This window comes from Pangasianodon hypophthalmus, chromosome 10, assembly GCF_027358585.1.
Source record: "Pangasianodon hypophthalmus isolate fPanHyp1 chromosome 10, fPanHyp1.pri, whole genome shotgun sequence".
Taxonomy (NCBI): domain Eukaryota; kingdom Metazoa; phylum Chordata; class Actinopteri; order Siluriformes; family Pangasiidae; genus Pangasianodon; species Pangasianodon hypophthalmus.
In genome coordinates this window covers 1,783,718-1,809,976 of record NC_069719.1, presented here as the reverse complement: position 1 = coordinate 1,809,976, position 26,259 = coordinate 1,783,718, and the positions used below count along the sequence as shown (strand labels likewise).

Sequence of the window (26,259 nt, the reverse complement as noted above, 5' to 3'; positions counted from 1 at the left end):
TGAAGATGAGAATCACTCAAACTTACCACAGAGAACATGGATTGTGATGAAGTAACATATAATCTACAATGACCCGCAAGAGTTATATGATGGTGTGCCAATATCTTTAGCAGAAATGCTGGGTTAAACCACACCATGACCTGGTTGCACTCTAGTCCCCAACAATGCATGCAACTCATTTGCCTATAGCCATTCCATCCAGATACAGAAGGCCTGCATATAGAGTAGGCAGCACATGCCCACTTTTCATTGTATTACTATTTTCATACTCGAGAAGGCATCAAGAAGATTTGGTTGGCACCCTAATCAGGCCTCATGTCAATAATCTCAACACTGTGTGAAGGTGTCAGTCTCCACAATGGGATGGATTCTGCTTCCCTGAATCAGGTCCACATACTATCTCTACTGAATATATTTCTAGTAGCAACTGCAGTTTTGAGCCAGTATAGCCAATTGGCTTGGGTATCAAACATTTGTAGTGTGTCTGATAGTGGTCCACTGTGAAACTGTAACCAGTATATTGCATGGATTAGAGCCAGCCAAACCTCTATCTTATCATTAGCATTAACAAACCAAGCAATTTACTGCACTACACTACTTGATGGCTTCCAGAAGAAAACTTTCCTGGCAGTCTGGAATTTTAGAAAGTAGAACAGCTCTGTATCCTTGTTTTTCTTTTTATTTGGATCATGGTATTGTTCTATTCTAGACTTTCCTCTATAGCACATCAGCTCTGCATTTCCTTAAATGACTTTAGTTTGAGTATGAAAACCATGTATTTTATCACTCTGTTTAAACAGAGTCTGGCACAACAGAAGAAACAACAACAACAACAACAACAACAACAGAAGAAACAGCACCAGAAGAAACAACAGCAGGTGGAATTTTAATGTTCAATGTTTGTTATGATAAGCTTAATGACATTCATAATTGACTAAAGATCCTTTTTTGCCTTTTTTTAATTCAATATCTATATCCATATAAAATCATGTATTTTTTAAAATAATGTTTAAACAGTGTCTGGCACAACAAAAAAAACAACAACAAACGTCTCTGGGTTATGCATGTAACCATGGTTCCCCGAGGGAACAAGACGCAGCATCAAAACGCTATGGGAACGTCTTCAGCGTGACCACGCTCTGAATCACGTGTGTAATCAGTCCAATGGATGGGCGAGACATCACGGGCGGGGTGACATAGTGACCCGGAAGCTTAAAAGCACGAGCGGTGGATACAGTGGCAGCTTCTGAGAAATGAAGCAAGCGCTCACAGGGATGCCGGAAGTATGGCACTGAGACGCAGCATCTCGTTCCCTCAGGGAACCATGGTTACATGCGTAACCCAGAGACGTTCCCCTTCAGGAACTCGAGCTGCGTCGAAACTCTATGGGAATGAGTATGCCGCATATCGAGGCCATAGAACCTGGCGAACGTCAGGGGCGTGGACCAACCCTATGCAGGACATCTGCAAAAAAAGGCCTTTGAGGCCGCCGCACTTCTGGTAGAGTGAGCCTTGACCCCCAAGGGCGAGGGGAGATCAGAGGACTCATAGGCCAGACAGATGGCATCCACGATCCACCGACTGAGGGTCTGCTTAGTAGCAGGAAGACCCCTCTTAGGGGGACCATAACACACAAACAACTGGCCCGCCTTTCTCCACAGAGCAGCTCTGTTACAGTTAAGCCTCACATACAGTTAAGCCTCTGCTTGTCGGGCTCCCGAAAGGGAGGAGGACAGAAGGCCTGGAGTACAACCGGCCATGGTGTAGACAAGGGAATTTTAGGTACATAACCCGCTCGAGGGTAGAGGAATGCTTTGGCCAGACCGGGCGCAAAGTCTAAATAAGAGGGGGCCACAGGGAGGGCTTGTAGATCCCCAACTCTCTTAACAGAGGAAATCGCCAGAAGAAAGGCAGTCTTCATAGTGAGAAGACGATCAGAAATCCCCTCTATAGGCTCGAAAGGGGGTTTACAGAGAGCCACTATCACCACAGCCAGGTCCCACGGTGGGACACGAGATCGTACCAGAGGCCTCAGCCTCAGCGCACTGCAGAGGAAATGTGTAACCAGGGGGTGTCTGCCCACAGACTGACCACTGAGAGGGGTGTGGTAGGCAGCAATGGCTGCCACGTAGACCTTCAAGATGGATTGGGTCAACCTTGCGGAGAAACGGGCCTGCAGGAACTCCAGCACTGTACCAACTGGGCAGTTAACTGGGTCGAGCTGGCGGTCTCCGCACCAAGAAGTGAAAAGTTTCCACCTCAAGGCATACAGTTTCCTCCTCGAGGGAGCTCTGGATTGGAGAATGGTCTCAACAACCTCGGCTGAGAGACTGGAAGCTACAAGTTGTGCCCCCTCAGAGGCCACACCCACAGCTTCCACAACTCCGGGGTGGTGGAAGATGGTACCCCCCGCCTGTGAGAGAGACCCCTCCTGATGCGAATCTCCCTTGGAGAGCCGTCGAGAAGGGAAATCAGGTCCGAGAACCATACTCGGCCCGGCCAGAATGGGGCTACTAGCAACAGACAGACCCCGTCCCGGCGCACCCTCTCCAGAATTCCTGGGAGCAGAGCATTTGGGGGAAGGGCGTATTTGGGGGTAGTTTCCCCAGGGACCACACAGGGATCTGGTGCGCCAGCCTGTAAAGGGGTCGCGAACGTAGACCTCCCTGGTGGTTGATGTAAGAGACCACCACTGTGTTGTCGGTGCGCACCAACACATGGCGATCTTTTAGGTCCGGGAGAAAGTGCTTTAATGCTAGAAACACGGCCAGCATCTCCAGGCAGTTGATGTGCCACGTGAGATGGCGGCCACTCCACAGACCGCGGGCTGAGCGGCCACTCATGACCACTCCCCATCTGGTGAGAGATGTGTTCGTCGCTAGCATTACCCGGCGACAAGGAGCTCCGAGCACAGGGCCCTGGGACAAGAATCTGCTCAGGGCCCACCAGAGTGGAAAGAACCCCGCAAAAACGAGGCGGTGGAGAACCGAATTGGATTCGGTAGCCTCTCTCTACAGTATGCAGGACCCATTGAGACACATTTGGCAGAAGTTTCCACACCGCAAAGTGGTCTACTAAGGGAATCAGTCTCTCGAGACTGAGCTCTGGTGTAATGAGAATGGCTAGCTCGGTGCCCTGAAGCGGCGGACCGGCAGGGGATGCCCGAACTAGCTGCTCTGGAGAGCTCCAAAGAGGTAGCAAGCCTCCCAGTACCATTACGTTAGCGGGCGGAAACTGAGAGAAGCACTCGCCGGAGACGGCTGTGCCCTGAAGCACCATGGGTGGCAGGGTTGGCAGGTCAATCTCCCGAGGGCACTGAGGAGAGACAGCCACCATATGATGAGGTGTATACCGTTCTTCCCCAGAGGGGCCTGCCCTCAGAAGTCCTGGGCCACAAGCATCAGGACTTCTTGGCCGAGGTCTTCTTAGACAGAACAGTCCGCAGATCCGGCTTCGCCTTAGAAGACCCTGGCTTAGAGCCTCTGTTTTTGTGCCTCCCAGTATGAGGAGCTGGCACACGGAGGGGGCTGCTCCCACCTGGCAGCCCCAAGAGCTAGAGAGCGGCAAGGGAGGAAGTGCTGGAATGCTGCCGCTTGTGTACGAGCCTCCTGGTACCTGTCGACAACGGAACTGACGGCGTCGCTGAACAGGCCAGAAGGCACCAGCGGGGCGTCCATGAGGAAGACCCTGTCCTTCTCTTTCATATCAGACAGGGTCAACCACAGATGTCTCTCTGCCGCCACCAGTGCTGCCATGGACGTGCCAATAGTGCGGGCGGTCTCTTTGGTGGCACGGAGAGACAGATCGGCAGCTAGTCTGAGCTCAGTGACATGCTCAGACGTAATCTCCACGCCATCGTCTAGCTCTTTCAGCAGATCGGCCTGATAAGCCTGCAAAACTGCCATGGTGTGCAAGCAAGCACCAGCCTGACCTGCTGCCACGTACCCCTTGCCCGCCAGCGCTGAGGTGGTCTGCAGCGGCTTGGAGGGCAGTGCCGGAGCCTTCAGGGACGATGCTGCGCCAGGGGACAGATAGCTCGCAAGCGTCTGTTCAACCTGGTACATCGCCCTGTAACCATGATCATCCAGCCCCACCACATTGGCATAATAACTAGAGGTGGGACTGAATATACGGGCCAAAAAAGGCCTCCCCCACAATCTCGACACCTCGGTGTGGAGGTCGGGGAAGAAAGGCAGGCTCCGGCGTGGAGGTGGCGGCTTACTCCCCAGAAAGCGTTTATCGAGCTTGCTTTTCTGCGGTTCATCCCGTTTCTCGGCGGGCCAGTCATTGTTTAGCTTGGCCACAGAATGAGTAACCACCTCCAACAGCTCCTCATACTGGGGAGATTGAGGGGGCGAATCCTCATCGGCGCCCTCAACGCCACCCTCCTCGGAGGAAGACAGACAGAGTACCAAGCCCTCTCCCCGGGGGGGAAGAAACTGCAGAGCAGGCTTCCCATCCCAGAGAGCGGGCAGTGGATCTGGCAGGTGAGGAAGAAGAAAGGGACTCGCCCGTTTCCATTCCCTCCACCAAATCCATTTGCGAACCCCTCAAGTGTAACCGCCCCTCTGCCTCGGCAGAAGCGGGGCCAGCACCGCGAGGAGCCCTGGTGAAGGCTCCCTCCTCAAAGAGAGCCTTCTGGGAGCGAAGAGCATGCAGCGGCAAATGCTTGCAATGGGGGCAGCCGGCTCCCTTGAGAGCCGACTCTGTGTGCTTTGCTCCCAAACAGACAAAGCACAGGCTGTGTGTATCCCCACCCGTAATATAGCGCGGGCAGGGAGGAACACACAGCCTAAAACGCTGCCCGCTCTGGCCCTCATGTTTTGTCTTTTTAAACGCTTTTGGCATGATGCTTTGAAAGACAAACAATACAAAAACAGACTGACACACAGAGCGCTTGCTGAATGACAGAAAGCTGCTGCTGTATCCACCGCTCGTGCTTTTAAGCTTGCGGGTCGCTATGTCACCCCTCCCATGACGTCTCGCCCATCCATTGGACTGATTACACACGTGATTCAGAGTGTGGTCACGCTGAAGGCGTTTCCATAGCGTTTCAATGCAGCTCGAGTTCCTGAAGGGGAACAACGGAGTTTTAATATTCATTATTAATGTTATGATAATGTTATATATTCATTATTAATTCATTATGATAATGTTATGATATTCATAATTGACTAAAGATTCTGGGTTTTTTTTTAACAATTAAATATATCCATATGGGTGAATTACATTACTGGAAGATTTAGTGTGCACTGTGCTTAGGAGGTGCTATTTCACCATTTTGTATTCATTTTGTTGTTTTCTGCCCTTTTGTCACCTTTTATGGAGTTTTCTGGACTCCACTTTATTTAAACTACAAACTAGTTTACTCACTGGTGATGGTATCTGGGTTTTGTAATAATATTTTTCTTGTTTAGTGTATAAACATATAAAATTGTTAAACTGCATAAAATAAATAGGGGAAAGAGTTAGGGTTATGGTTAGATTAGGTTACAGCACAGTTGTAAGAGTTGAGCAGTGTGCAATCAGAAGTGTGTGGCTATGCAAGTGCCCTGCTTCATTAAAAATAAAGAATTTCAAAAAATGTAATATATAATACACAGATAATGCTAACATTTTATTATTATTTCTCTTACAGAAGACTGTTCAGACAGAGCTGATTCTGAAGCACCATCAGGTACATATCCTATTTTAAGAATGAATACTGAACTAGTCACTTTAATAATTTAATACACTGTGAACTATGATGTTTTTCAGATGAAGTTTTGTGTGGTGAAGATCTGACTCAGTTGAAAGGGGAATTCTTCAGCCCCAATTATCCCAATAGTTATCCAGATGCAGAGTGCACATGGAGGCTCCTTGGTTCTGAGCAGCAGTTGGTTATGCTAAACTTCACATTTGTTGAGTAAGAAAAGATTTAATTAAGAACAAATTTATTAAATAATTTAATTATAATTAATTAATTAATTTACCTGGTAATATATTACACCTGTTTATAGTATAACAATGTTAGCTGAGGTTAGACTGTTCACTATAAGGCTTGTTTATCTTGCTGCTTTGCACAGTGCTGAGCTGAAATCTTTTTCACTTGTTTTGATTAAGCCTGGAGTGGTGGATGGACCTGATCCATGTGTACGATGGTCCAAGTGACGAGTCTCCACTTTTGGACATTTTGACTGGAAATCGTAGAAATTCTTTCAATTCCAGTGGCAGATACATGACAGTCACTTTCTCCAGCTATGACAGCATGGTTTACAAAGGGTTTCGGGCAGAATGGAATTTCCTGGGTATGTTTCAGTATAATTTTACTGATTTTATTTAATGATGCTCTTGTGACTGAATATACATAAATCTCCACATCATGTTCCAAAATCTAGGGAAAAAGCCTTCCTAGAAGAGTAGAGTCTGATATAGCAGCAAAGGCAGGATTAGATGTTCAGCAATCACATACATTCTTCTTTCCACCTCCCAAAAACATACTGTAGGTGGATTGATGACTTTGAATTACCCCTTTGAATGAGTGAGTGAACGTGTGTGCACAATGCCTTGTGATGGACTGGCACCTCATCTAGGGTGTATCCCCACCTGGGGTCCATCATTCCCGGAATAATCTCCAGATTCACTGTAATCAGATGATTTAGGCATACAAGGCCACATACACAGTTGATGACTTAATTTGGCCACTTAAAGCCAAAACAATAGGTGCACAGAGAAAAAGTTCTCTCATTCAAAATAAGGTCTATGAATGTGAATTAAATTTTCAGCGTTTATTAAAAATACTATTTACAGTCTATTATTTCTAAATACTGTCATACTGAAATATATGTTCTATATTGTGTCATTTCGAAATGTATTTTATTAACTAATTTGGCATTGCATCATTTTTTGTGCATTCTGATTGTGACATCTGATGATTTGTGTGCAATCTTGGTATTAACTCCTCATTATGCACTAAACTGGAGGTTATAAAATTTGGAGACTTGGCAGATCGACTACATTTAAAATTAAGATAGCATCCACGATCCACCGACTGAGGGTCTGCTTAGTAGCAGGGAGAGCTCTCTCTGGGACCATAACACACAAACAATTGGTCCGCCCTTCTCCAGAGGGCAGCTCTGTGGATGTATGCGTCCAGTGCTCGCACTAGACACATACAGTTAAGCCTCTGCTTGTCGGGCTCCCGAAAGGGAGGAGGACAGAAGGCCTGGAGTATGACAGGCCGTGGTGTAGAGGAGGGAACTTTAGAAACATAACCTGCTCGAGGGTAGAGAAACACTTTGGCCAGACTGGGCACAAAGTCTAAATAAGAGGAGGCCACAGAGAGGGCCTGTAGATCCCCAACTCTCTTGAGAGAAGAAAACGCCAGAAGAAAGGCGGTCTTCAAAGTGAGATGATGATCAGATATCTCCTCTATAGGCTTGAAAGGGGGTTTACAGAGAGCCTCCAGCACCACAGCCAGGTCCCACGGAGGGACACGAGATTGTACCGGAGGCCTCGGCCTCAGTACACCGTGGAGGAAACGTGTAACTAGGGGGTGTCTGCCCACAGACTGACCACCGAGAGGGGCGTGGTAGGCCGCAATGGCCGCCACGTAGACCTTCAAGGTGGAGTGGGTCAACCCTGCGGAGATTGACATTTCTATTTTGGCTAAACTATTTCTTTAACATTTGCACTAATGCACTAATGCATACTATTGCTTTAAATATTTTTTTTTCTGTGAACAGATTCCCCATCCTGCAGGTGTAACTGTGGCTACAATCTCAGTGTGTGTTCCTGCACCAGCGACTGTCGGGACAACAGACACTGTTGTTATGATTATGATGGTGAGGAAAAAAAAATATTAAAAAGATAAAAACTAAATAGTTAATGAGCTGCAGATGTGCTTAACGACTTCACAGTATGCAGATAATGCATATTGACTGAATTTAGTTTATGAAATATATTATCAGACAAGCTTGTTTAGAAATATTATTTCATTTATAGTGTAACAGATATAATGAACATATTAATATTTTATATTAATATAATTGTGAACATGGAACTGTGAAAATACTGTATAATGTGTAGCACAAATAGATAATATACAATGCATACTAAGTTTGAGCTCTATATATTATCTCTCTAATAGATTATTGTTCCAGTACAACAACAACACCAGGTACATTTCCTGTGGTAATATTTTATACCGAAAAGATCAGTGTATTCCTTGTGTTGATAAATCTATATATTATTAAATGTAGCCTCTTTGCTATGTTACCTTTGTGGTTAGCATGATCATGACAAGAATTATTAGTATATCATAATTTGTCTGCATGTTTACTAGAACCTTGTTTGTTAGTTGTTAGCCTGTTTTTTTTCATACTAATTTGCTGTGCATTCACTGTTTAAATATCAAAGCATAAGAGAAGATTGTTACAGACAAATCCTTTCCAAGTAGCTTGCATGTTAGTTGTCTCCATAACAATCAGGCTAAAATATTAAAGAACAAACTATAACTCATGTCCTATAGCTATATAGTAAAACTGTACATCAGCATTGCAGGTTGGGAAGCAATACCTGTTGAAAGGAGTTATTCAGGCCCTCTGTAACTATTTATGTGTACCTGAGTGATAAGCTTTCCTTAAACAGCCTCTGGGACATAAACATTTTCTAATGGCTTGTCTGATTGTCCATGGTCACCAGCTGTGGCAGCTGTATTTTTTATTTTTTTTGACTGAGGTACCAAAGGATTAACAATGACAAAGCAATCGGGAGTCAGGACTAGTGTTCCAATTCTGCCTGCTCCCTCAGAAGATTTGACCAATTCCTCCCGCTGCCACAGAAAATTTGACCAATCTCACCCTCTCCTCAGACACTCTTGACAGTCTAGGGTTAGGTTGTACAGCATCTGCAGATAGATGTGAGATGTAGTGAAGTATTAGTCATTGTCTGTGAAGTGGAAGGTGGAAGCAGGAGCACAAAATGTTGAGTGGACCGGTACACAAAAACGCACAAAATTACTTACCGCACTGAATGGGCTGTAACATAGTAACCGCAATAGCATAGCTCTCCCATGTCCAACATTCACCAGCAGGCAGAGTAGAATGTCTCCAGGTTATGTATGTAACCATGGTTCCCTGAGGGAACGAGACGCTGCGTCAAAATGCTATGGGAAGGCCTTCAGCGTGACCAAGCTCTGAATCACGTGTGTAATCAGTCCAATGGATGGGTGAGACGTCACGGGTGGGGTGATGTAGCGACCAGGAAGATTAAAAGCGCGCGCGCGGTGGATACAGCGGCAGCTTCGAGAATGAAGCAAGTGCTCGCAGGGATGCCGGAAGTATGGCACTGAGACGCAGCGTCTCGTTCCCTTGGGGAACCATGGTTACATATGTAACCTGGAGATGTTCCCCTTCAGGAACTCGAGCTGCGTCGAAACGCTAAGGGAACGAGTATGCCCTACGCCGCCAGACTTACAAATCCCTGCCTAGTGTGGAAGAGCACAGCTAGGGTGAGAGAACAAAAGATCCCAGAGTGGCTCACATGTCGAGGCCATAGAACCTGACGAAAGTCAGGGGCATGGACCAACCCGCAGCATTGCAGATGTCTTGCATAGAGGCCGCCACACTTCTAGTGGAGTGAGCCTTGACCCCCAAGGGCGAGGGGAGATCAGAGGACTCATAGGCCAGAAAGGTGGCATCCACGATCCACTGACTGAGGGTCTGCTTAGTAGCAGGGAGAGCTCTCTTAGGGGGACCATAACACACAAACAATTGGTCCGCCCTTCTCCACAGAGCAGCTCTGTGGACGTATGCATTACAGTTACAGTATACAGTTAAGCCTCTGCTTGTCGGGCTCCCGAAAGGGAGGAGGACAGAAGGCCTGGAGTATGACAGGCCGTGGTGTAGAGGAGGGAACTTTAGAAACATAACCTGCTCGAGGGTAGAGAAACACTTTGGCCAGACTGGGCGCAAAGTCTAAATAAGAGGGGGCCACAGAGAGGGCCTGTAGATCCCCAACTCTCTTGAGAGAAGAAAACGCCAGAAGAAAGGCAGTCTTCAAAGTGAGATGACGATCAGATATCTCCTCTATAGGCTCGAAAGGGGGTTTACAGAGAGCCTCCAGCACCACAGCCAGGTCCCACGGAGGGACACGAGATCGTACTGGAGGCCTCAGCCTCAGTGCACCATGGAGGAAACGTGTAACTAGGGGGTGTCTGCCCACAGACTGACCACCGGGAGGGGTGTGGTAGGCCGCAATGGCCGCCACGTAGACCTTCAAGGTGGACTGGGTCAACCCTGAGGAGAATCAGACCTGCAGGAACTCCAGCACTGTACCAACTGGGCAGTTAACTGGGTCGAGCTGGTGGTCTCCGCACCAAGAAGTGAAAAGTTTCCACTTCAAGGCATACAGTGTCCTTGTTGAAGGAGCTCTGGATTGGAGAATGGTCTCAACAACCTTGCTCGAGAGACCGGAAGCTACGAGTTGTGCCCCCTCAGAGGCCACACCCACAGCTTCCACAGCTCAGGGCGGGGGTGGAAGCCCGTCTGTGAGGAGGTCCCTCCTGATGGGAATCTCCCATGAAGGGCTGTCGAGCAGAGAAATCAGGTCCGACATCCATACTCAGCCTGGCCAGAACAGGGCTCGAAGCCTCGGCCAAGCCTCGGCCAAGTCTGTACCATGGTATCCAGTCCGAGAGGGGCTGGATGAGTCAGAGAGAACCAGAGGGGACAGCCTGTAAATGGCTCGCGAATGCAGACCTCCCTGGTGGTTGACGTAAGAGACCACCGCTGTGTTGTTGGTGCGCACCAACACATGGCGATCTCTTAGGTCTGGGAGATAGTGTTTCAATGCTAGAAACACGGCCAGCATCTCCAGGCAGCTGATGTGCCACGTGAGATGGCGGCCGCTCCACAGACTGCGGGCTGAGTGGCCACTCATGACCGTTCCCCAACCGGTGAGAGATGCGTCCACCAGGCCCTGGGACAAGAACCAAGGTTTCCTTCATATGTCTAAGGCACGTAGGGATCTCGGAGAGAACCCCTTGGTCTAGAGCCACCACTGTAGGGGTCTCGTGTACAGCAAGCCAAAAGGTATCACGTTGGACACAGCTGCCATCAGACACAGCAGATTCTGGAACTGCACTACAGTGAGTGACCGGCCTTCTCTTACTCTCATGACTGCTGTGAGGATCGACTCGTATTGAGCAGGAGACAGACATGCCTGCATCGTGGTCGAATCCCACACCACGCCCAGATAAGCATTTCTCTGTACTGGAGAAAGCACACTTTTCTTGACGTTTAGTCTTAACCCCAGCTCTTTCATGTGGGCGAGAACAACATCCCGACGCTGAACTGCCGCCTGCTCCAATTGAGCTAATATCAAGCAATCGTCGATATAATTCAGTATGCGGATGCCCTGGAGTTGCAGAGGAGCCAGAGCAGCATCCACACACTTCGTGAGAGTGCGGGGTGAGAGTGCCAGGCCAAACGGAAGAACCCAATATTGGTAAGCTTCGCACCTGAAAGCAAACCTCAGGAACTTCCTTTGTTGGGGAAGGATGGAGATGTGGAAATATGCGTCTTTTAGATCGATCTTGACAAACCAGTCCTCGGACCTGATCTGAGACACGAATTGATTGATTGTGAGCATCCTGAACTTCAGTGGCATGACTGAGCGGTTCAAACAATGCAATTCTAAAATGAGACGCAACCCTCCATCCTTTATTGGAACGATGAAGTACCGGCTGTAGAACCCGGACTCTCTGTCATGAGGAGGGACTACCTCGATGGCCCCCTTCCTCAGGAGAGTGTTTACATCTTGTTCCATTACCAGAGCCTGCTCGGGGCCCACCAGAGTGGGAAGAACCCTGCAGAAACGAGGCGGGGGAAAACCAAATTGGATTTGGTAGCCTCTCTCTACAGTATGCAGGACCCATTGAGACACATTTGGCAGAAGTTCCCATGCTGCCAGATAGTCCACTAAGGGAATCAGTCTCTCGAGACTGATCTCTGGTGTAATGAGAGCGGCTAGCTTGGTGCCCTGAAGTGGTGGACCGGCAGGGGAAGGCCGAACTAGCTGCTCTGGAAACCTCCAAAGAGGTAGCGAGCCTCCCAGTACCGCTACGTTCCCAGGCAGAAACAGAATGGTCCACAGATCTGGCTTCGCCCTAGAAGACCCCGGCTTAGAGCGTCGCTGGGGCTCCCAGTCCCGACGCGGGGGAGCACAGGAGGAGACGCTCTGTCTCTGTGCCTCCCGGTGTGAGGAGCTGGTACACGGAGGGGGCTGCTCCCGCCCGGCAGCCCCAAGAGCTAGAGAGCGGCGAGGGAGGAACCGCTGAAACGCCGCCACTTGTGTACGGGCCTCCTGGTACCTGTCGACGACGGCATTGACCGAGTCGCCGAACAGGCCAGAAGGCGCAAGCCGGGCGTCCATGAGGAAGACCCTGTCCTTTTCTTTCATATCGGACAGGGTCAACCACAGATGTCTCTCTCCTGCCACCAGTGCTGCCATGGACATGCCGATAGCGCGGGCAGTCTCCTTGGTGGCACGGAGAGACATATCAGCGGTTCGTCTGAGCTCGGTGACATCCTCAGACTAAATCTCCCCGCCTTCGTCTAGCTCTTTCAGCAGGACAGCTTGGTAAGGCTTCAACACCGCCATGGTGTGCAGGCAAGCGCCAGCCTGGCCTGCTGCCATGTAACCCTTGCCCGCCAGCGCTGAGGTGGTCCGCAGCAGCTTGAGGGCAATGCCGGAGCCTTCAGGGACGATGCCGTGCCAGGGGACAGATAGCTAGACAGGTTGGGGAAGAAAGGTAGGCTCCAGCGTGGATGCTTTTCTGCGGTTCTGCCTGTTTCTTGGCGGGCCAGTCGGTGTTCAGCTGGGCCACAGCACAAGTAACCACCTGCAACAGCTCCTCATACTGGGGAGATTGAGGGGGCGAATCCTCATCGACACCCTCCACGTCAACCTCCTTGGAGGAAGAACCCTCTCCGGCTCGCTACGTCACCCCACCTGTGACGTCTCACGTCTGGACTGATTACACACGTGATTCAGAGCTTGATCACGCTGAAGGGGTTCCCATAGTGTTTCGACGCAGCTAGAGTTCCTGAAGGGGAACTCTAGGATGACACTGATGTATTCTACAGCATACCAGTGGAGCATATCACAGAAAACCACATTAACAAAAGACTGGACAACGAATGTGGCATGGGCCAAACCATATGGCATAACCAAGTTATGCATTTCATTGTCGCTGTACTTGTACTCTGACAATGACAAAAAAGTTGAACCTAACCTAACCTAACCAAGTATCAATAATTAAATTTTCAATTTTATTTGTATAGTGCTTTTAACAATAGACAATTCCATTATGCAGTTTTAAAGACATCTGATTTAGATTTAGATCCCTAATGAGCAAGCTAGACATTACAGTGGCAAGGAAAAACTCCCTGAGACAACATTAGGAAGAAACTGGGAGACGAACCAGACTCAAAAGACGACCCCATCCTCTTCAGAGTGAGACCAGATAGTGCAATTATGATTCATTCCACATTTTTAGTCTATGGTGTAAAATATTATGATCTTTGTTATCAAAATCTGCACTAAGGTCAAGCAACCCAAGCAAGAAGACACAACCCTGATAGTAGGGCATTTACCACTTTAACCAGCCCTGTCCCAGTACTGTGATGAGGCCTAAATCCTTCCTAAATGATTTCATGAATGTTGTTCCTATGCAAGTATGAACTGCCTTTCTACAGCCCTTTCTAGAATCTTGGAGATAAAGAGGAGGTTTGATATTGGCCTATAAGTTATGAAGAGGAAATTAGTAAAATTAGTTCTCACTGTTGGTTGGGAGTAAAAGATTCTAATCACTCACTAGTATGGTTATATTGTTTGCTACATTGTTATCACTAAGTTAATGCTCTTAATTTTTCTTCTAATATTTTAAATATCTATTATGTGATGGTGGTTCCTGTGTCCAGCAGGGCAGAGGTAGGCCTTCCATTCAACTTCACTCAGGTCATCGGCATGCAGGATGAGGCTGCCATGTGTAGGGTGCAGCCGGCGATCCAGGGCTTTTCTGCCATAGTAGTTGGGGCGGCGGGTCCGGCTCGGTAGGCATGGGCTCATCCTGGGGTGTCCCATAGACAGGGCGGTGAGGTGGCTTCCTCTCCCCGTGATACGGTGGGCCAGGGTGGCGGGTGGTACCTGCTTTTGGGTACTCTTGTTGCTCGCCCCTGCTGACCTCCATGGTAGCAAGGGCCCGGTCGAGCGCGCCCAGCACCTCTCAGGGGTTTTGGGAGTCACTCATGCCTACGGCCTTGCGTTCTTCTGGAGGCAGAGCTCGAAGGGAACGGTCCATGGCCACCTTCTCGACCACTTCACTGACTATACTTCTATCTGGCTGCAGCCACCTCTTGGTAGTTCAGAGAAGGCGGTCCATTTGCTGACATAGATTTTCCTTCGGGTCATACACACAGCGGTGGAACTCTGTCACCGCTTTCACCAGGGATAAACCACAGCGGGTGAGGCCTTAAGCTGGGTGTAGTCAGCAGCCTCCGCCAGATCCATAGTGTGATAGGCCAGCTGGACTTCCCCCAAGAGATAAGGAACCAGGATGAGGGCCCAATCTTCCTCTGGCCAGCCCTCTCGGAGCGCTGTGCAGTCGAACGTGTGCAGGTAGGCTTCCACATCATCATTGCTCATCATCTTAGTCAGGAAGCTCTGGGCTTCTTGGCAGGGGTCAGGGAGAGGGATGGCAGCGGCCGACCGTCTTTGTCGCTGCTCCAGCAATTCCTGTGTGGCCAGCCATAACCCCTGGGCCTGGTCCTGCGTGACAGCCTGCTGCTGTAGGCTGGCTTGTAATAAGTGCTGGAGTATGTCCATGGGGAAACGAGATTACTGGGGTTAGTTTCCATGCTCATGCCCGCATCTCCACCAGTGTCACACTTTGCCGTGTGGGAGGTAGTGAGCAGGAACCATGAGAGAGAGTGCTCTCTTGCTGTCCAAAACATTCGTGGGTGGTGAACTGGCGCTGTCTGTTCCGCACCGTGGTGGCAGTAGCGTGAGGAGCGGCTGCTGGGTTTCTGGCACAGGCTGCCAGCCCATCTTCACAATACAAAGAAGGTTTCATTAAATCCTAGTTTGGGATAGCAATGTGCTCTATTCAGCTGCTCCATTGTGGCCAACATCAGAGGCAGTGGGTGTTGAAACTTTATGGTTATGCCCCACCAATCTATGTAAGTCTAATGTCCCCGATCTTTCTTCTTTGCAAAGAAACAACCAGCAGATGGTCCATGATGCAGTTCCAGGTGATGGCAACTTTGTGCTGCCTTGCTTGCCAAAGCTTTCTGCCAATAGAGCTGCACTGAAGAAGGAGGCAATGATCTCTATACTTAGGGAACCAGGCTACAAGTCCATGAATATGTGGATATTTTTTTTAGCTGTTGGTGATCCTAAAACCACTGAGAGATAAGATAAGTCATGAAACAGAAAGGCATGATTTCAAAGTGTGTAATATCAACTTGTACCAGTAGGGTTGTGGTTTGTACCTGGTAATTTTATTTAACCAGATGAATCTTGGGATGGGGTTTACAATAGCTATTCATATAGTCTCTACAATACAGGCACAACCCAGCCTATGTCTGCCTCTGGCATTCTTCCAGAATGAATTTGCTAGGCAAGTGCCCTGCCTAGTGGAAAAAGCTCAAAGGAATGAGCTGTAAGGCTTCTAGATGGTCTGTATAGCTGATGTTGCTGGTGGCAATCTCACAGCATTTTGTCCAGCTAAATAGAGATGTGGTTGTACTAGTCTAGAATGTGAGTTTGATGTCCATGGCGATAAGCAGTTCTAAAAGATTTTTTTACATTCCATTCAGTACCAGGGTTGCCAAGGTGCAGAACAGGAGTGTGTAATCTGATTCTCTGTCCTTTTCTTTACAAAAAGGGTTGCTTGCATAGTGTTGCCTACAGCAGATTTTAGTTGATGCTGTTGACAGCTTGGTAATTGTCGCTGTTGCGTGGGCAAAATCTGGACCTGTATGGACATGGTGGTTTTTTACCACTAAGGAGACAGATAAATTTGGGACAATCATGTCTCATGATTCAGAAACTGGACAGAAAAAGATTTTCTTCCACTGCTCACTCTTGTTTCTATGCAGAAGTCTGTATACTTGTTTGCTTGTTGAGAACAGGGAATGGGATTTTTTTTTTCGATATATAGATGGATGGATGAATTGATAGATGGATGAATAAATGGACTTTATTGCTCCCCAAGATGATGTTTGTGATATTTACTTAAATAAGATATTTATTTAGAATATACTGTATATTAGATATTCTTACTCATTCCATATAGGTCAGAACAAGCACCCAAACAGCAAATGCAGACCTTAAGTGTGTTTTTACTGAATTCATTTGTATGTTTTATTTTATTACTAATGATATGAATTTACTGTTTTTAAATCATTAATTAAATCATTAATTTCATTATAATCCATAGACACTTTTATTATTATCACTTATTATTATCACTCTTATAGTCTACTGTTTCACTACAACTGGTCCTGAGACAACAACACCAACAGGTATGTTTCCTTTCTGAAGATTAAACATTGAATATTTGTCTTTGTACCTTGTCATCATCTGTAAAATTGAAGTTATACATGTAACTGTGGTTTTTTGCAACTAAATGGAGGACCCCCAGGACATTTTCCTTGTAGAATTAGTGAAATCTTTCCGTATGCTTGTTTGCTTATTCAGCACAAAAAAAAACAAAAAGATGATCTCATGAAAGTACCCTACATACAGTATAAAAGCTCCCCACTATGTCAGATTTTTTTTTTTAAATTTACAGTATATAGAATTTTACCAATGGATATTGTCACAAAACAGCTTTACAGAAATCTGGATAAATATTTAAATTTATTCTTAATGAGCATTGCAGAAATGATGGCTGCAAGGAAAAAAACTTCCTGAAATGACAAGAGAAAGAAACGTTGGGAGGAACAAGACTCAAAAGAAAATCCTCTTCTTTTCTGGACACTGGATAGTGTGACTATGAGTCATTAATCATCCACAAGTGTATACAAATTGGTCAGTTGACCAAGTTGTGATGGTGGTCTTCAACTAAGTCATAGAATTGCATACATAATCTTCTGTTCTATTGCTTTACATTCTGAACTGACAAAGCAGTTTTCTCCTGTAAGTAGTAAAGACTGCCTATCAATGTTGTCATAATGGTCTGTAACATATTCTGACAGTGCACCAGAAAATAAGACAGCACTCTTAAATAATATTGAAACCATTCTTTATTGAAGATGAGAATCACTCAAACTTACCACAGAGTACATGGATTGTGATGAAGTAACATATAATCTATAATAACCTGCAAGAGTTATATGATGGTGTGCCAATATCTTTAGCAGAAATGCTGGGTTAAACCACACGATGACCTGTTTGCACTCTAGTCCCCAACAATGCATGCAACTTATTTGCCTATAGCCATTCCAGTCAGATACAATCTCTGTTGAATATATTTCTAGTAGCAACTGCGGTTTTGCAGCCAGAATAGCCGATTGGCTTGGGTATCACACATTTGTAGTGTGTCTGGTAGTGGTCCACTGTGAAACTGTAACCAGTATATTGCATGGATTAGAGCCAGCCAAACCTCTATCTTATCATTAGCATTAAAAAACCCAGTAATTTACTGCACTACACTTTGGAACTGTCCTGGCAGTCTGGAATTTTAGAAAGTAGAACAGCCCTGTATCCTTGTTTTTCCTTTTATTTGGATCATGGTATTGTTCTATTCTAGACTTTCCTCTATAACACATCAGCTCTGCATTTACTTAAATGACTTTAGTTTGAGTATAAAACCATGTATTTTATCACACTGTTTAAACAGAGTCTGGCACAACAGAAGAAACAACAACAACAACAACAACAGAAGAAACAACACCAGAAAAAACAACACCAGGTGGAATTTTAATATTCAATATTTGTCATGATAAGCATATTGACATTCATAATCGACTAAAGATCCTTTTTTTCTTTTTTTTTAATTCAATATCCATATCCATATAAAATCATGTATTTTTTTAAAATAATGTTTAAACAGTGTCTGGCACAACAGAAGAAACAACAACAACAAAAACAACACCAGGTGGAATTTTAATATTCAATATCTATGTCATGATAAGCTTAATGACATTCATAATCAACTAAAGATCCTTTTTTTCTTTTTTTTAAATCCAATATCCATATCCATATAAAATCATGTATTTTTTTTAAATTATGTTTAAACAGTGTCTGGCACAACAGAAGAATCAACAACAAAAGAAACAACAGAGTTTTAATATTCAGTATTAATGTTATGATAAGACATTAATAATATTCATAATTGACTAAAGATTCTGTTTTTTTCCTATTAAATATATCTATATATCCATATTTTATATGGATTCTTCTATAATTTAAATATAATTTACTTCATATTTATTAATGGATTCCCTAGTTTGTGTCATACTGCCATATGAGATTATTAATTTAAATATTTTTTAAAAACAGATACTAAAGCAACAAAAACTACACCAAGAAAAGGTATTTCATATCTATCTATCTATCTATCTATCTATCTATATATACACACCCACACCCACACATATATATATATATATATATATGTGTGGGTGTGGGTGTGTAGTATCATTAAATACATGCCTACTTATTATTACGCTAATTTGTGCATTAATAACCAGTGATATGAGGTTATTTTTTCCCTTTAAACAGAGACGGACACAACAAAAACTACAAAGAAAAAAGGTATGAAATTCTAATAAACTAAAAAAAAATGTTATCTAGAAATAACCATGATCTAATACTAATTTGGGTTTCTGTCTCTGCTTGTCTCTACACCCAGATGATGATAAAAAACAAAACGACAAAAAGGACAACAGTTGGGTTTTGTATTACAGCATCTACTCACATTAAATTTCCTCAGTTGTGAAAATAAGCATTGAAAGGATTTTGCACTTATAAAATATTCACAAATGTACTGAAATGTGCAGTTATATTTGAGCCTCTGCATATTTTGAAAAGGCACAAAGATCATCATCATCATTTGCATCAGCAAATGCAAATTTCAAAAGTCAAAATTGTTAAAATATGTTGAATAGATATTTGTGAACATTGCTTCTGATTTCCTTATAGCAATAATTAATGAGTGGTGCTGCTTATGTTTTAAGTCAGTAACCCCCTTTAAAGCCACCGGACCAAAACTATTTCAAAGAGTCTATCTATCTATCTATCTATCTATCTATCTAATTATAATCTGTCTGGTTTTCATTAGATGAGCGTGGCCTTCAAAAAGTTTCCAGTTCTACTTTTCCCTCCATTCTACCCATGGTCCCCTTTCTATTACTTCTTCCCTTTGTCCCCTTTTTCCCCATTTTCTCCTTGTTCTCCACTCTCTCCATTCTACCCAGTTTCTTCTTTCCTCTCTTTAACCCCTTTCCCAATCTCACCCCAATGCTTCCCATGCCAATTAACCCCCCTCCACCCATGATTCCGTGGCCAACGGACAGGATAAAAGTCACACAAAAACCAGGTGGAGTTTCAATTATTGTATAACAACATTATGTACAGCAACTGAACTGATTATGCCAAATTTAAAAGAAAATTTAAATTATTCCAATTAGAACATTATTTTTTAATTTTACAATTTACTCAAATGTAAAATGTATGTTCATATTTAAGCAGTTTAATAATGATGTTTTTTTCTGCTAATCACTAATAAAGACTGTTTAAACTGTTTTCTTTAATGCTAGTTTGTGATTTGCCTGTGTATTAATTGTTTATTAAAATGTATTAATTTTAATGTCTGGTATCGATCAATGTATCAGTTCAGTGTTAGTGTGATGTAAGTTAAGGAAGTATAGTATCATAAAACTTATGTTAACTAGAAAGTTACTTAAGAAGAACCCATATTTAATGCAAGTGTAGTTAGCATGTTTATTAGAATGCTAGAATGTTTCACTACAAAAGATTTTATTATTCTTTTTAAACAGATACTGAACCAACACAACCTCCACAAACGACAGCAGGTGTGTTTTGTTAATTGAATGTTTCTCCATTTAAATACACTTTACTGTAAAAATATTAATTTGTCACCTTTTTCATTTTCTTCTATACTTTAATGCTAGTTTGTGGTTAACATATTTCCACAGATGGTAATATAAGTATATAAAAATTATTTGGACCCTTAAGCTACAATTAAGCTACAATATGTGTAAGTGTAGCCGCCTTTTGAACAAAATGCTTCCCAGAGCCCTGACCTGAACCCTAAAGAGCATCTATGGGACGCAATGGAGAAGAAATGAGCAGACTGTTGATGCTCTAGTGTGAAAAAGTCCTTCAAAGCCTCTTCAGTCTCTTCAGACCATCTCTTCACTGTGCGGGTGACCGCTGGTTCCCTGTGCACAATGGGTTTGTATACAGGCAGGAGATGAACCAGGTTGTGATCCGATTTTCCAAGGGGGGGAGGGGTGAAGAGTTGTATGCCTCCTTGGTGTTGGCATAGAATAAGTCCAGTATTTTATTGTCTCTGGTAGGGCAGGTGACATACTAACTAAAAGTGGGCAGCATGTGGGAAGGAGAGGCATGATTGAAGTCCCCAGAGATAAGAAAGAGGGCCTGTGGGTGCTTTGTCTGTAGCCTGCTAATGACCAAGTGGAGGACATCACAGGACACATCAGCGTTAGCAGAGGGGGGAACATACGCAGCCACCGCGATAACATGCGAGAATTCCCTCTGTAGATAGTATACTCTTACCGCTCTCCTTCGTCCTGTCTGCCCTCACCAGGTGGAATCCATCCAAAGTTGCATTCTTGTCCGGAGTTAGCTTGGTTAGCCACGTCTCCGTAAACAGCATGATGCTACACTGCCGGTATTCGCTTTGGTGCTGGGACAACGCCGCTAACTCATCTATCTTATTGGGGAGAGATCTTACATTCCCCATGATGATCGACGGGAGGACGGGTCTGTATCGTCTCCTCTTGGCCCGGCATCGAGCTCCGGCTCGGCTCCCCGTTTTCCTCCTCCTCAGCTCACGAGGGATGTCGGGTCACTCCTGGGGCAACACCGCTGTGTTACGGAGTGCTAGCAGCTGATCCTTACTCTAAACAATGGAGCCGTGATTGCACAACGACACGGTTTCAAACAGTGCAAAAGATATAAGGAATATCAAGATAGACAACAACACCTTGGTCCCCATAGTGCAAAGTTACATAAAAAAGAAGATAAAAAGTGACAAAGAAAGATAATAAAAATAAGAGAAACTCAAGAATATAAGAAAAAGTGAGTGGGAGACACTGTAACAGGCAGCCACTCGCATGGCGCCACCGGAAGTAAATATTAAAAATTGCTCTCATATGTGGTTAATTTTAGTTTTCTCAGATACTGAACTGACACAATCTCTAAAAATCGAAGGTGTGTCCTTACAAATGAATCTATATCATTTACAATACAATAATTACACTACCAAATGTTCACTTTTTTTAAAATTTCACTTTGTTTCTCTTCAAAGACTTAGATTGTCTCATTCTGATTATAAAACAGTAAAAAAATTTTGTTCTGTTTAATTTGTTCAAAATGTTTAGGCACAACAACAGAAGGATCCTGGGAAACAACAGCAGGTGGAGTTTTATTGTTGAAATTGATTCTGACTTCATGATTAATGTTTAATGTTATTTAATGTTTTTAAATTTTTTTGGTGTTACTCTCATATGAGGTTACTTTTAAATTTTTCAGACACTGCACTGACACAAACTCCACGAACAGAAGCAGGTGTGTCCTTATAAATTAATTTATTTCATAACAGTTCATAAATAAACTATTACTTGTTCAACATTTTTTTTTATTTCACTTTGTTTGTCTTCAAATACTTAAATTTTCTTATTCTGGCAATGAACCAATAAAATTGTTTGTTCTGTATAATTTGTTCAAAATGTTTAGGCACAACAACAGAAGGAGCCTGGGAAACAACAGCAGGTGGAGTTTTAATGTTGAAATTGATTCTGACTTCATGATTAATGTTTAATGTTATAAAAATTTTTGAATTTTTTTGGGGTTACTCTCATATGAGGTTACTTTTAAATTTTTCAGATACTGCACTGACACAAACTCAACAAACAGGTGGAGTTTGAATGTTGAAATTGATTCTGACTTCATGATAAATGTTTAATGTTATAAAAATTTTTGAATTTTTTTGGTGTTACTCTCATATGAGGTTACTTTTAAATTTTTCAGATACTGCACTGACACAAACTCCACAAACAGAAGCAGGTGTGTCCTTATAAATGAATTTATTTCATAACAGTTCATAAATAAACATTTTTTTTTTATTTCACTTTGTTTGTCTTCGAATACTTAAATTTTCTTATTCTGGCAATGAACCAATAAAATTGTTTATTCTGTATAATTTGTTCAAAATGTTTAGGCACAACAACAGAAGGAACCTGGGAAACAACAGCAGGTGGAGTTTTAATGTTGAAATTGATTTTGAGTCTGATTTTTATCAAACAGTGTAATAGCATAATTCTAGTTGTCAACATTGGTTAGTTACAATTAGGTATGTTTTCAATGTCATTTTAGCTTAATGTATATCTTTTAACTAAAATTTTATTGTAATGTGAATGCAGTATAATGTCATAAATTGTGTTACGTATAAGACTAATCTGCACTTTGTCTATTTCCTATTTTCCGTGTAACTCTCATATGTGGTTATTTTCATTCTTCTCAGATACTGAATCGAGACAAACTACCCAAACAGAACCAGGTGTGTCCTTAAAAATGAAACCATTTTAATACACTTCATGAAGAAACTATAACTTGTTCAACATTTTGTAAAAATTCATTCATCTTCAAAGTCTTAAATTTTCTAATTCTGGCAATGAACCAATAAAACTTTTTATTCTGTTTAATTTGTTCAAAATGTTTAGGCCCAACAACAAAAGGAACCTGGGAAACAACAGCAGGTGGAGTTTTAATGTTGAAATTGATTTTGAATCTGATTTTTCTCAAACAGTGTAATTACATAATTCTAGTTGTCAAGCATTGGTTAGTTACAATTAGGTATGTTTTCCATGTCATTTTAGCTTAATGTATATCTTTTAACTAAAATTTGATTGTAATGTGATTGCAGTATAATGTCATAAATTATGTTACGTATAAGACTAATCTGCACTTTGTCTATTTCCTAGTTTCTGTGTAACTCCCATATGTGGTTATTTTCATTCTTCTCAGATACTGAATCGAGACAAACTACCCAAACAGAACCAGGTGTGTCCTTAAAAATGAATCCATTTTAATACACTTCATAAAGAAACTATAACATGTTCAAAGTCTTAAATTTTCTAATTCTGGCAATGAACCAATAAATGTTTTGTTCTGTTTAATTTGTTCAAAATGTTTAGGCCCAACAACAAAAGGAACCTGGGAAACAACAGCAGGTGAAGTTTTAATGTTGAAATTGATTTTGAATCTGATTTTTTTCAAACAGTGTAATTGCATAATTCTAGTTTTCAAGCATTGGTTAGTTACAATTAGGTATGTTTTCCATGTCATTTTAGCTTAATGTATATCTTTTAACTAAAATTTTATTGTAATGTGAATGCAGTATAATGTCATGAATTATGTTACGTATAAGACTAATCTGCACTTTGTCTATTTCCTAGTTTCTGTGTAACTCCCATATGTGGTTATTTTCATTTTTCTCAGATACTGAATCGAGACAAACTACCCAAACAGAACCAGGTGTGTCCTTAAAAATGAATCCATTTTAATACACTTCATAAAGAAACTATAACTTGTTCAACATTTTGTAAAAATTCATTCATCTTCAAAGTCTTAAATTTTCTAATTCTGGCAATGAACCAATAAATTTTTTGTTCTGTTTAATTTGTTCAAAATGTTTAGGCCCAACAACAAAAGGAACCTGGGAAACAACAGCAGGTGGAGTTTTAATGTTGAAATTGATTTTGAATCTGATTTTTCTCAAACAGTGTAATTGCATAATTCTAGTTTTCAAGCATTGGTTAGTTACAATTAGGTATGTTTTCAATGTCATTTTAGCTTAATGTATCTATTTTAACTAAACTTTTATTGTAATGTGAATGCAGTATAATGTCATAAATTATGTTACGTATAAGACTAATCTGCACTTTGTCTATTTCCTAGTTTCTGTGTAACTCCCATATGTGGTTATTTTCATTTTTCTCAGATACTGAATCGAGACAAACTACCCAAACAGAACCAGGTGTGTCCTTAAAAATGAATCCATTTTAATACACTTCATAAAGAAACTATAACTTGTTCAAAATTTTGTAAAAATTCATTCATCTTCAAAGTCTTAAATTTTCTAATTCTGGCAATGAACCAATAAATTTTTTGTTCTGTTTAATTTGTTCAAAATGTTTAGGCCCAACAACAAAAGGAACCTGGGAAACAACAGCAGGTGGAGTTTTAATGTTGAAATTGATTTTGAGTCTGATTTTTATCAAACAGTGTAATTGCATAATTCTAGTTGTCAAGCATTGGTTAGTTACAATTAGGTATGTTTTCAATGTCATTTTAGCTTAATGTATCTATTTTAACTAAACTTTTATTGTAATGTGAATGCAGTATAATGTCATAAATTGTGTTATGTATAAGACTAATCTGCACTTTGTCTATTTCCTATTTTCCGTGTAACTCTCATATGTGGTTATTTTCATTCTTATCAGATACTGAATCGAGACAAACTACCCAAACAGAACCAGGTGTGTCCTTAAAAATGAATCCATTTTAATACACTTCATAAAGAAACTATAACTTGTTCAACATTTTGTAAAAATTCATTCATCTTCAAAGTCTTAAATTTTCTAATTCTGGCAATGAACCAATAAAATTTTTTGTTCTGTTTAATTTGTTCAAAATGTTTAGGCCCAACAACAAAAGGAACCTGGAAAACAACAGCAGGTGGAGTTTTAATGTTGAAATTGATTTTGAATCTGATTTTTCTCAAACAGTGTAATTACATAATTCTAGTTGTCAAGCATTGGTTAGTTACAATTAGATATGTTTTCCATGTCATTTTAGCTTAATGTATATCTTTTAACTAAAATTTGATTGTAATGTGATTGCAGTATAATGTCATAAATTGTGTTACGTATAAGACTAATCTGCACTTTGTCTATTTCCTAGTTTCTGTGTAACTCTCATATGTGGTTATTTTCATTTTTCTCAGATATTGAATCGAGACAAACTACCCAAACAGAACCAGGTGTGTCCTTAAAAATGAATCCATTTTAATACACTTCATAAAGAAACTATAACTTGTTCAAAGTCTTAAATTTTCTAATTCTGGCAATGAACCAATAAAATTTTTTGTTCTGTTTAATTTGTTCAAAATGTTTAGGCCCAACAACAAAAGGAACCTGGGAAACAACAGCAGGTGGAGTTTTAATGTTGAAATTGATTTTGAATCTGATTTTTCTCAAACAGTGTAATTGCATAATTCTAGTTTTCAAGCATTGGTTAGTTACAATTAGGTATGTTTTCCATGTCATTTTAGCTTAATGTATCTATTTTAACTAAAATTTTATTGTAATGTGAATGCAGTATAATGTCATAAATTGTGTTACGTATAAGACTAATCTGCACTTTGTCTATTTCCTATTTTCCGTGTAACTCCCATATGTGGTTATTTTCATTCTTATCAGATACTGAATCGAGACAAACTACCCAAACAGAACCAGGTGTGTCCTTAAAAATGAATCCATTTTAATACACTTCATAAAGAAACTATAACTTCTTCAACATTTTGTAAAAATTCATTCATCTTCAAAGTCTTAAATTTTCTAATTCTGGCAATGAACCAATAAAATTTTTTGTTCTGTTTAATTTGTTCAAAATGTTTAGGCCCAACAACAAAAGGAACCTGGGAAACAACAGCAGGTGGAGTTTTAATGTTGAAATTGATTTTGAATCTGATTTTTATCAAACAGTGTAATAGCATAATTCTAGTTGTCAACATTGGTTAGTTACAATTAGGTATGTTTTCAATGTCATTTTAGCTTAATGTATATCTTTTAACTAAAATTTTTAATGTAATGTGAATGCAGTATAATGTCATAAATTGTGTTACGTATAAGACTAATCTGCACTTTGTCTATTTCCTATTTTCCGTGTAACTCTCATATGTGGTTATTTTCATTCTTCTCAGATACTGAATCGAGACAA

The 26,259-nt window shown here is 42.2% G+C and overlaps 1 protein-coding gene across 1 annotated transcript in view; it reads left to right on the top strand.

Moving 5' to 3' along the window:
• LOC117598256 (cubilin-like) overlaps positions 1 to 23,251 on the top strand; it is a 133,024-nt gene extending 109,773 nt beyond the window's left edge. Inside the window, exons 57-79 of the mRNA XM_053237502.1 lie at positions 801 to 878; positions 5,639 to 5,677; positions 5,758 to 5,905; positions 6,103 to 6,287; positions 7,725 to 7,823; positions 8,129 to 8,158; positions 16,524 to 16,568; positions 17,888 to 17,959; positions 18,101 to 18,145; positions 18,550 to 18,582; positions 18,772 to 18,804; positions 18,902 to 18,937; positions 19,331 to 19,588; positions 20,049 to 20,084; positions 21,639 to 21,674; positions 21,790 to 21,825; positions 21,994 to 22,029; positions 22,144 to 22,173; positions 22,288 to 22,323; positions 22,478 to 22,513; positions 22,781 to 22,816; positions 22,980 to 23,066; positions 23,241 to 23,251. Coding sequence (XP_053093477.1) covers positions 801 to 878; positions 5,639 to 5,677; positions 5,758 to 5,905; positions 6,103 to 6,287; positions 7,725 to 7,823; positions 8,129 to 8,158; positions 16,524 to 16,568; positions 17,888 to 17,959; positions 18,101 to 18,145; positions 18,550 to 18,582; positions 18,772 to 18,804; positions 18,902 to 18,937; positions 19,331 to 19,588; positions 20,049 to 20,084; positions 21,639 to 21,674; positions 21,790 to 21,825; positions 21,994 to 22,029; positions 22,144 to 22,173; positions 22,288 to 22,323; positions 22,478 to 22,513; positions 22,781 to 22,816; positions 22,980 to 23,066; positions 23,241 to 23,251 — 1,481 coding nt within the window. The remainder of the gene's footprint in view (positions 1 to 800; positions 879 to 5,638; positions 5,678 to 5,757; positions 5,906 to 6,102; positions 6,288 to 7,724; positions 7,824 to 8,128; positions 8,159 to 16,523; positions 16,569 to 17,887; positions 17,960 to 18,100; positions 18,146 to 18,549; positions 18,583 to 18,771; positions 18,805 to 18,901; positions 18,938 to 19,330; positions 19,589 to 20,048; positions 20,085 to 21,638; positions 21,675 to 21,789; positions 21,826 to 21,993; positions 22,030 to 22,143; positions 22,174 to 22,287; positions 22,324 to 22,477; positions 22,514 to 22,780; positions 22,817 to 22,979; positions 23,067 to 23,240) is intronic.
• The last annotated feature ends 3,008 nt before the right edge of the window (positions 23,252 to 26,259 follow it).